We start from the raw sequence: 11,121 nt of genomic DNA, 5'->3' as shown, positions 1-11,121 counted from the left end.
TTATTTTAGAGGTGGTTTTTATTAGGTAAAGATTTTCTTCCAAGCAATTTGTAACTCTCTATGTACATAAGATCATCACATACATGTATGATATATATCCATACACAAAAATATCAGAATGTCTTTGAGTTAACCCAGAGACAGGGTCATATGATACTTACACCCTCGAAACAACCTTAAGAGCACCTCTGGTTGCTCCCCATTGACACCCATGCCCTCCCCTTTCGTAATTCAGAGCTTGAGGAAAGTCCGCAGCGCCTCTTATGATTCTGACACCTTAAACTCTTGAGCAACTCCCACTCCTTTATGATCCATCACCTAATCTTTTCCAAATGGTCTGAGCTATTTCCTAGCTTCAAAACAACCTCAGGCAGGTACCAAATAATAAAAGTAGCAACCGCAGAACATGAAGTCATGACTCTGTCTCTGACATGAACGTGTCCCTTAGTGTTTGGGGACGATTTGTCTTGGAGATGGCAGTTGGAAGGAGTGTCTAAAGCCACCACACTCAGCCTGAAACACAAAGGTCCACAAGCTGTGCTTTTTGTGACTGATTAAGCGGGAGGCGGCCTGTTTCCAAATCAATCTGTCCCTTCTGCCTTCAGCCTACTGAAAAAATGTGTTAGTCGTGGTGAGTTCTGGGAGGCCAGAAACGTAGTTATTCGGGCTTCCTTCTCTATGTCAGGACCTCTTAGTTTAATGCTTATAAAGCTCTGGCGGTTCATTAACTATGCAATCAGCCTTCACCTGGAAATCATATTGGACCTACAATTGTTCCTGGACTTCAGACTCACGCATTCATAAATCTAGTGTTTCCAAGCCTCCTGGAGACACCCCGTTGTTGGAGCTGGGCTGGAAAGGACAGCTCTGAGGGCAGAAGCAGCCACTCAGCCCAGGTTCTGTCTACAGAAGGCTATGTTCAAGCTCACAAAATCAGATCCTTCCTCTTTCACCAACCCCTCCTGGTTTTGACCTAAACCTCATCCTCTTTCCATGCTTGAAGTCTTCCTTAGGGCGTCTCCAGTCTGCATGCTTGATGCCTGGAGGTTCTGTTTGTCTCCTCTCTGTCTCTTACCTCAAACCCAAATCCATCCTAAGTTCTGCTCTCACCCTACGTGCTGTGAAAATACTCTCTGCTTCCCATCCCTGGTGCCTGGACCTACATGGAAGCCTCCTCATCTCCATGTTGTTGGTTTCCTTGTCCTAAATTGTCACCTTTCTGGGCCATCCTTTGGCCGTGCAATGAACTCACTGCAATGGCTGCTGGGGTACTCTCTGCTCTGGCTTTGACAAGTGGTGCTGTGCATGCTCCCCATGGTCCCCAGGCTTACCTTCCCTGCCCAGCCAGTGCCAGTCCTTCCACTGCCAAGCCACTCCAAGTGTTTTGGGTCTGCAGCCTGGAGCTCAGTTTCCCTCCCCTTGCCCAACAGAGGATCCCCTTCTCACCATAGAAGCTTTCCCAGTTCTCACCTGGTCCTGAACATCTGTGGAACTTACCAACCACACCTTGCAGGGCAAATTGCACTTAGAAGATGTTATTTCCTAACCCATCATGACAAGGACCAACAAGGACCTGCTTTAAGCCCATTTGCAACCTGTTGCCTGGAGCAGGTATGAAACTATAAAATATATTTCTTGATTAATTTTGTTATTTTTGTTTAAGCAACCAAACTCAAGAATCAGCAGTTCTCAGAGGATTTTTTTTTTTATAAAGAACTTTTGCAATGAAGGGAGATTTGCCAATAAATTGATGTGCATGGTGGGGACATGAGAAGGTTGCTATGTCATCAATGTATATCAATTTGACTCTCTGGAAGTGATGGCTTCAAATGATCTAATATACTTAAAAGAGATGCCGGATGGGTGAATGAACCTTAGACCCTAGATGACAGTAACTTCCTTTTTAAAAGCACCACTCCCACCCCCAGGCTGTGTACAAAAACCTAGTCCAGGTCACAAGGCGACAGAGATTTCCTGTTCCCCGGTGGATCGAGTATAAACTGAGCTTGCTCTGTCGGGGAGCTCTCCCTGGAAGATTGGGCAGCATTTGCAGAAGCGTCTGGCAATGTGCTTTTGGAAAAACAAGGAGAGATACCTTCTAAACTTCTCCCCGATGAAAGCATAGATGATGGGATTGATGCAGCAGTGGGTCATCCCTAGGGTCTCTGTAATCTGCATTGCTTGGTCCAGCCTGTTGGAGCTATTGCAATTATTCAGGCCAAAGAATTCCTGGAAGGTGCTCAGGAGAAGGACGATGTTGTAGGGAGCCCAGAAAAGAAAGTAAACAATCATGATCACGAAAATGAGTCTCTCGGCCTTGTGCCTCTTCTTTTCATTTCGACAGCGGAGCAGGGTCTTGAGGATGGCCGAGTAGCCGATGATCATGACAAGCAGGGGCAGGATCAGGCCCAAGACACTCATCTTCAACGCCTGGAAGTTCTTCCAGAAATGGTACTGACTGGGTGGGAAATGGGGGCTGCATGTAAAACGAGAACCCTCTTTTTGGGATCTGGTGAAGGTGATCCTGGGGAAAGAGGCGAGCACGGCCACCACCCAGGCGATCCCACTTGTCACCACCCCAAAGGTGACTGTCCGGACTTTTGAAGCAGACACAGCATGGACGATAGCCAGGTACCTATCCATGGTAAGGAGGATGATGAAGAAGTTTCCAGTGAAGAAGCCTATATAATAGAGCCCTGTCAAAAGTTGGCACATCTTATTTCCAAAGGTCCACTGGTCTGCAGCGTAGTGGGCCCAGAACGGGATAGTGAGAAGGAAGAGCAGGTCCGAGATGGCCAAATTGAGCAAGTAGATGTGAGTCATGCTCTTCAGCTTTTTGCAGTCTATGAGGATGAGGACGACCAGCACGTTGCCCACGAAGCCAAAGATGAACACCAGTGAGTAGAGCGGAGGCAGGAGCCTGGCGGCGACCTGTCTCACATTGACCTTCTGGCAGGGCTCTGATGTCCCATAATCAATGTCATAGTATGGAGTGGATGTTTGATAATTCATTTTGCTTGACCCTGTGAATAAAGAAAAAGTGATCTTTTATGAAGGCCTAGAAGGTACCGAGCAGTCCATCACGAGCACAAACTGACTTAAACACAAACAGGCGCTCAACCTCAGTATAATGATGTCACCTTTCACGGAGCTCCCTTGTTTGGCCAAACAAAGGACTTTTGCAGGAAAGGAGGGGATCACCACTAGCATCTCTACTCACTAGACAGAGAGCATGACTCTTGGGGAAATCCACAAATGCGTTGGCGGACCAGATAAAATCTAGTGCTCTGTAGCCTCGGGGAGCAAATGAAGCTTTGATAACAATTTCAAGAAATTGACTCAGGTGCTGTCCAACACTGTCTTACAACCTGTGCTGCAGTGACCTTACAAGAGCATCACCCCCAGTGTGCTAAACCATTAGTAGTTCCCAAAAGCACTCTGGGCCAACCAACGTTCTGGTTCATTCAATTAATTCATTCAATTAATCCTCAATGTCACTGTATGAGTCAGGTCATGTAATTGTCCCCATTTTGCAGATAAGAACCTCAAAGCACATAGAGGCTGAGTAACTTGCCCAAAGACACACAGCTAGGAAGCAACTAATGTCGAATGCAGGCAGCCTGTGCTCTTACCCACCAGCCACCCCATCTCTCACTTGTCAGTGTGGTAACTGCAGCGCGGCATCACCAGCCTGGTGTCTCGGCATAGTCATAATGAAATAGGCTGAAGCCCAAGTCCCCCGAGAAGGTGGCAGGAGCTGGCAGCCAGCTATAAAGTCCAGACTGCCAGTCTCACGCCTGCTCTGCATTTTTTATAGTTCCTGAATTGCAAAGATTTAGAGTTCCCACACATACACAAGAAATGGCCAAGTGTAAAACGTTTCATCCGCCACCACATTCTGGGTTTGCTCAGCCACATTCAGGACCTGGCTTTGCCTGGTCTATTCCAGTTCCATTGCTTGGTTGAGAAGTTTCTTTAATTTATCTCTGTGGATCTCAAGTCCCCTGGACCTCAGATTAAGCAGGTAGGAGAAGCATACAGGAACTTTCATCTTAAATTCTGAGACAAGACTCACACACTAAATATGCTATGGAACTGATATATTAAAGGGAAGCTTTATTTGCTATTTGCAGTTTATATTAATTTGGACAATTTTTAGCTTCTCTCTTTTTGGGGGAAACAAACAAACAAACAAACAGAAGGGGAGACTTACTTACAACTTCTGCTTGGAAACACATTCAGAGGGCATCCCGCCAGGGGTGGGGGGTAGGTTTCAGTTCTTCTTACCAGAAGATAATCTCAGCCAAGATTTTGGTCAAGAATCATCTCTCTTGATAATCTTTCTTTTGAAGGATGAAGCTTCTCCTCTCTCTCTCTCTCTCACTCACTTTTTCTTTTCTTTTTAACATTGCTCCCTTTATAATTTTCATTCACAATTGTATTTTGTATCTTCGATGTTATCACAGTCTAAAACTCATTCTAAATTCTCTTTTCTTCTCTCAAAGATTATGTTTCAAGATAGCTCTAGAGGCACCTGGTGTTTGTCTAATGTCTTCTATGGGTTTCCTGTAAGCCTGTTACTCATCATAGAAGCTGAGCTACCTAACAGGCAAAGTAGCTGAAAAGTGACTTACCAGGAGGGTTCTCGTAGGGGAACGGATGTCTCAGCTCCTCTGACCAGCTGAGCTGTGCAAATAAAACATATAGGCAGCATAAAAGTAGGAAACGCACAGTTTCTACAGCAAGGGGGAGGTGGAGTTTTAGTGAATAAGTATATTGCCTGGCCAAAAAAAAAAAAAAAAAATCAGAGCACAGTTCTTCTTTTTCTTGTTTCTTCAATTGAACTTAAAATAAAGGAGACTAAATTTCTGGACTGATGTTGACTCATGAGCTTCCTCATTACACTATTTTCTTTTGTTTGCTGCTCATCCAACTACACAGAATATGTTAGGAAATAATGATTGAAGGATATTAGAACTGAAAGAACATTCACATTTATTGTGTCAAAATCCCTCATTTTGCTGAAAGAAATTGCTGCTTCAGAGGCCAATGATTTATTTGTATAAGACCACAGGGCTTATCAAAGGGTGAGGCTACACAAGAGAGATTCTGGTTCTCTTAATATCTGTCCTCAATCACAAAAAAAAAAAAAAAAGAAAAAAAAATATCTGTCCTCAATCAAAGCCACGGAGACCAACTTGAAATTGAGATAAGAATGCTTCCCATTAAACCCATGGTTGCGTTTACCCCCTTCGCCCCCCCATCCTTGTGCCTACCCCAGCTCACACCCATACCCCACCCCACCCCTGGTACTATTTTTCTCTGCAAATGAAAACAACTGGTTGTCTAAAGAGCTTTATTTTATTTTATGTTTATTTAAGTTCAATTTGCCAACATACACTAGAACACCCAGCATTCATCCCATCAAGTGCCCTCCTTAGTGCCCATCACCCAGTCACCCCACCCCCACCCACCTCCCCTTCTGTAACCCTTCGTCTGGCTCCCAGAGTCTCTCATGATTTGTCTTCCTTTCTAATTGTCTCCCCCTCAGTTACCCTCCTTTGCCTTAGAGTTAAAGGGCTTCCATTGTAGGTTCACCCGTGAGCTAAACATGTTGCCCATCTTCCTTGGGGTCGTGGGGCACGTCATTACGAACTTCCTCCACCCAGTTACTGTTTTGCAGCCCTCCAAACCAGCAGGCATCCGTGAATGCCTGCACTATACCAGAGATACAGGCAGCACAGATCCTGCCTCCAAGGACACAGTCTATCTGCAGCTGTGAGAGATTGTCCACATAAAATGAGCAGCAACTGGTGGAAGAAGAATGTCACATTCAGAAGTATATGACAATAGCACATGCAGGCACATTGAGCTTTCTTGGTGGTTGGTGACTTATCTAAAAACCTCAACTATTGACAACAGCTGAGAACAGTGGAGAGCCATCCTGGGCCTCAAGAGCGCCCTCTGGGGTCTTCTACTTCCTCCACTACAGAATCAGAAGCATCCGCTTGAGGTCTAAGAGAGGGCAGCGGAGACCACAAAGCCTGTGGAGGCAGCATAACACAGGGCGAAGCACGTGGCCTCTGCAGCCAGATGGCCCAAGCTTGAAGCTCTGCCCTACCCTCAGCTTTCCCATCCGGGCAATGGGCTGAATAATGGGTTTGTGGGGAGGGGCACATGGGGCAGCCACACCCAGAATTTAGCACCTAAAATCTACTTGGTAAACATCAAACTCCTAGTCACTCGTGATCCTTTCCTGGGGAGAGTTTATTTGATAAAATTTCAACATAATTGGTTCCCAGGGTCCTTGTCTAGAGCAGAGTACTATCAGCAGCCTGGAAGCTTCAGGGGTGAAGCTAGGGACTGGTGCCTGGAGAATAGAGGAGAAGGAGATGATGGTTGGGGCAGCCATAAAAGTGCAGAAACAGCCCAGCAATCAATAACCACCCATCCAGGGGCGTGCGTCTGTTTTACAACAAAGCCCAACAACTGGTTGTCATAAACAGGACAGTGAATCATGAAAAATATCTTTAAGTTCATCCTGTATGTGTAAGTCAGGAGGCAATGATTAAGAACCCAACTCTGCAGACATGCTCTGGGGTTAAGTTCCAGCTTCATCATATTTCACTTGACTCTGAATGAGCTTCCGAAACTCCTCAAGCCTTAGTTTTCTTATCTGTAAAACGGGGGGGGGGGGCCACAAAAAAAAAACACAAACACAAACCTAATTGATAGGTCTGTGGTCAAGATCAAATGATATAACAAGGGTAGGGTGCTTCACAGATAGAGGCCCTCCGTGGACTCTCTAAGGATGCCTTATATTTCACAGAATTGTGGGTTCACACAATGGATAGCAAATAAATCCATATAAAAATTTTTTAGAAAATAGGTGGCATAAATAGTTTTGATCTTCTGGAGAGCAGCCTTGTGTTCACTGGTGGTAATGTGTGTAGAACTCGTAGATACTGCTGGATAAATGTTTCATTTCTGTACGTGACAGCGACTGGGGTTTTTCTTTCACCCCCAAATTGGGTTCTGGCTGTCCCTGGTCGGGGCATCTGAGGATGCGATGGCATGCTTGCCCTTAGAGGGCAGTATGGGGTAGCGGAGCTGGCTTGGAGTCCCAGAAGGTGCTGCTGACTCCCTGTATGCCCTTGGCAAGATACTTCCCCTCTCTGAGAGCTTCCATATCCTCACCAGTAGGGTGATGTGCTAGACCTGGGGATCCCCAAGGCAGCTCCTCCATTCAATACTGGATAACTCTATGGCCAAGCGGTTGGGACAATACAAATTGGAGGGGAAACGAGGTGAAGATTCATAGACCAAAACATGGAAGCATAGCTTAGCGCGTGTGTCACCCTTTTCGGGTTTCTGGGTCCAGAGGTGGATTCAGGTCACCTCTAGAGATGGAAGTTCACCTCTAGGAGGTGAAGTGAAGAAGTGAGGACCCATGGGAACTTCTTTAGCCTTGAATCAAGGAAACATTTCAGCCTGGCATGCCAATGCCTGAGTTTCTTGGTCTCGGATTATCTTAAGACTTTCCTCCTGTTTGTAGGGCTCTTGTTCTCCCAGGAATGGCATTCAGAGTCCCCATTAGAAATGATCTTTTGCCCTATTTGTTGCTCTAGACTCCATGCCCATATTGGAGGATGTCTTGCACCTACCCTCCTTTTGGAGAGCTGGCCAGTCTTTGAATAATAGCTGCTCAGTGTCCAGACATTGAATTCAGGCTGCACGGATCGCTCCACTCTTGCAGAGCATCAGCCACGGGATGGGGGAAGACATTGGTTCTCCTCCTTGGGTTCAGGGGGTCAACTTCGTGAGCATAGCTCCCGCCGCCTGCCACACGGCAGCTCACACACACACGATCCGGCCTGCCTGAAGGTCAATGCCAGGCAACAGTGAGATGTGCTGTGTGAAGATCTTTTCGTTTTTAAAACAAATGTCTAATAAAACCAACACACGCTCATTGTATGGAGTTGGGAAAAACAGAAAAAATGGAAAGTAGGAAGAAAAATCAGACACATTCTCACAATCTCAAAAGAATACTTTTTAACATACGATGTGCTTCAATCCAGACATTTTCCCATGTATACTTTTTTGCTTAATTGTTCCCACACATAAACCAGTTCTATATACTTCCCTCTGTCTCTCTCCAGTATGGGGATGCCTGGGTGGCTCAGTCAGTTAAGTGTCTGCCTTCTGCTCAGGTCCTGATTTCGGGGTCTTGGGATGGAGGTCCATGCTCAGCGGGGAGTCTGCTTCTCCTTCTCCTCTGCCCTTCCTCCCACTCTCAATCCGTCTCTCAAATACATTTTTAAAATCTTTAAAAAAGTTAAAAATATAGGCACTTCTCCATGTTATTAAAAAGTTCTCTATATAATTTTTATCATTACTTTCATGCAGGTAAAATTGTTTTCTCTTTCTTTCTTTCTTTCTTTTCTTTCTTTCTTTCTTTCTTTCTTTCTTTCTTTCTTTCTTTCTTTCTTTCTTTCTTTTCTTTCTTTCTTTCTTTCTTTCTTTCTTTCTTTCTTTCTTTCTTTCTTTTCTTTCTTCTTTCTTTCTTTTTCTTCCTATGGCAGTATAATTTAGATGCAGCTAGTGCACCAATCCTAGGTACACAACTCGGTCAAGTTTTGATATACATATACTCACATAACCAACCCCCCCAGATCGAGACGATAGAGAATCATCCTGTCACCTCAGAACGTGCCCTTGCACCACACCCAGCGGTAAGGGCTGCTCTGACTTCTATCGCCACAGATCATCATGTGCCTCTCCTTTAAATTTATATACATGGGATCATAGACGCTATTCTCTTTTGTGTCTGGCTTCTTTTGTTCCATATAATACCATAACCATACTTGACAGAGTTCTGTTATTAGACATTCATGTTCTTTCCATTGATCAGGATTATGGACTGCCTATTTATTTTCACTGCAGTGGGCAGTGCTCTGATACCACACCAAGGAGGATGCTCCCAGTGTCCCCAAAGTCATCTTTTCCAAGACAGTCAGAGAATCCCCATGGTCCACAAGAAAGAGGAAGAATTGCTCTCTACCATGAGTGTCACGTTTGGTCACCTGTGTGCCTTAGCAATGATGCTAGGGGACATGGCTCCCCTTGCCACTTAACCTTTAGCCTCAGATAGAGTTCATGGCAAGTGGGGCTGGAGACCATCCTGCTGACCTCTCTACCCCCAGTGTCTCTGTCCTCCAGGTCCTTCCTGGAATGACCTCTTTCCCGGCCTCTGCACCACAACCCTCAGGCCCTGTGCAAACCACCAAACCAAGTAGACATTTGCGAATTGTCTACCTCCTTGCTACTTAGCTGTGTCCACATGTGGTGCAAACCCTTTAACTCATCTGGGAAGTCTGTTCTATGTATTTTGTGTATTTCTTTCAAATCAGTGCCCAGACATGGAGCTTTTGCAATGCAGTACACTGATTAAGGTGTGCAATAGGCCCATTGTGACTTCGGATAGGATCACACCTGACCTCTGTATTCAACCTGTGCAAAACAGGATATCATGCAGGACCTTTCCTGTTGCCCTAGAACTGGCAGTTATGGCCTGAGGCTGAGGGCAGAGAGGTGTTAAGCACCTTAGAGTTCTAAGGAAAACCACTGACACCTGGGGTCACACATCTTCCTAGAGGTTTCCTAGGGTGAAAGAATCAGCTCTGTGCCCATGGTTGCCATGTCAACTTCTCCCACCCCTGTCCTATAAGGAGACAAACGTGTGCCGGGATGGGTTGTAGAAATGGGTGGGCTTGATGCGGAAGATGGGTGGCGGGGAGTCTTCTCCTCTAATCCAACGGCACAGAGTCTGAGACAATCAGGTGAAGGATGGGGACTTGCAAGAAGGGGAGGCCAGCATCTCCTTGCTGGGAGGGGCGTCCACTAGACAGCAGACTGGCTGAGCAGGCGAAGAGTTTATTGGAGAGAGGAGAGGGAGGAGACAAGGCATAACAGCAAGGCTACAAGGAGGTCCTGAGGATGGGAGAACACCCCTGGGTCAAGTCACAAACATAGTGTCACAGTAACAATGTCTGAAGACATTTCTAGCCTCAGTCACTCACCAAACGCAGGGCCAGTCCTTCCCTAGATTCCTAGTGATCACCTTTATGCCTGCCCAGAGACTTCTTCTCTCTGACCAGCTTCCTCTTGGTGGCCATTGCTGCTGCTACTGGTAATCCACCCCGAAGCCATTTCAACTTGTTAGGGAAATCCTAATAATGTGAAAAGGCAAAGCCAAGAGAAGATGGGGTCTGGGTGGCTCATTCCCAGGAGGTGGCTCCACCAGAAGTCTTAAGCCACCCATCCCTGGGGATGCTTATCTTCCCTGATATCTGCTTGATTCAGCCCACTCAAACATTCACCTCGGGATAAAGAAGACCAGGCTCCCATTGCCAGAAATAGAGATAGTAGGCAGCTTTTATGTGGTGGATTCTCTGGTGGCAATAAAACCCTATGGTAGCTATTACTATGGTGATGTAGGACCTTCACTGAGTTAGTGACTCTCTCCTCTGGGCTCCCCTTTCTCTGCCCCTCCCACTCTCCCCGTCCCCGCACTTAGAGGGATCTAAGAACATGGGAATTAACCCAGCCATCTTTATGTACCGGACCCAGACCAGCACAGGATAGATCCTCAGGTGTGTTTGCCACACCAAATCCCATGATGGAATGACAAATGGATACTTTGCCAATTTGCATTTATGAAGCCACTATGCACTGTATGTACTAATTAGCCTCTGTGCTTCTCGGCAAGCAGCCGCCACAGTGGCTTAAAAGAGCAAACATGGACCTCTTGTGTTCAGGGCTCTGGTTCTGTTCTCTGTGTCTTCTTGATGGCTCTTTATGGGACCTGGCATTGCCTGGGGTGGACCTTCCCATGGCTGAGCATGGAGAGTAGAGCCTCAGCCTAGTCACTTCTACTACTCTGTGTAGATGAAACAGATGGCACTTCTGCTCACTCTTTGGTGGCCGAGCCTCCCATGGATGGGGCAGGGGAGGACACCTGTAGGGCACACCGCAAGTCACACCGCAAGGACAGACATGTGTCATCACACAGGGAAGGAGTGAAAAGTGGTGAACAGTAAGACAATCTACCACACCACAGAA

General features: G+C 46.2%; 1 protein-coding gene across 4 annotated transcripts; it reads right to left on the bottom strand.

Moving 5' to 3' along the window:
• On the bottom strand, nt 1-4,724 carry LOC121494212 (C-C chemokine receptor type 5). 4 transcript variants are annotated; one of them, XM_041760417.1, is made up of 2 exons: nt 4,635-4,724; nt 1-3,023 (listed from the first exon to the last, which is right to left on the bottom strand). In XM_041760417.1, the coding sequence occupies exon 2, from the start codon at nt 3,010-3,012 to the stop codon at nt 1,954-1,956; it is 1,059 nt and encodes a 352-aa protein (XP_041616351.1). In that variant the 5' UTR covers nt 3,013-3,023; nt 4,635-4,724; the 3' UTR covers nt 1-1,953. The 4 variants fall into 4 exon arrangements, with proteins under 4 accessions (XP_041616351.1, XP_041616350.1, XP_041616352.1 ...); XM_041760416.1 differs by lacking the exon at nt 4,635-4,724 and adding an exon at nt 4,214-4,628; XM_041760418.1 differs by lacking the exon at nt 4,635-4,724 and adding an exon at nt 4,218-4,628.
• Nucleotides 4,725-11,121: the final 6,397 nt, after the last annotated feature.

The sequence above is a fragment of the Vulpes lagopus genome, chromosome 7, assembly GCF_018345385.1.
Source record: "Vulpes lagopus strain Blue_001 chromosome 7, ASM1834538v1, whole genome shotgun sequence".
Lineage (NCBI taxonomy): Eukaryota > Metazoa > Chordata > Mammalia > Carnivora > Canidae > Vulpes > Vulpes lagopus.
Note: the sequence above shows the minus strand (reverse complement) of the source record. Positions and strands in the feature narration are given on the sequence as shown.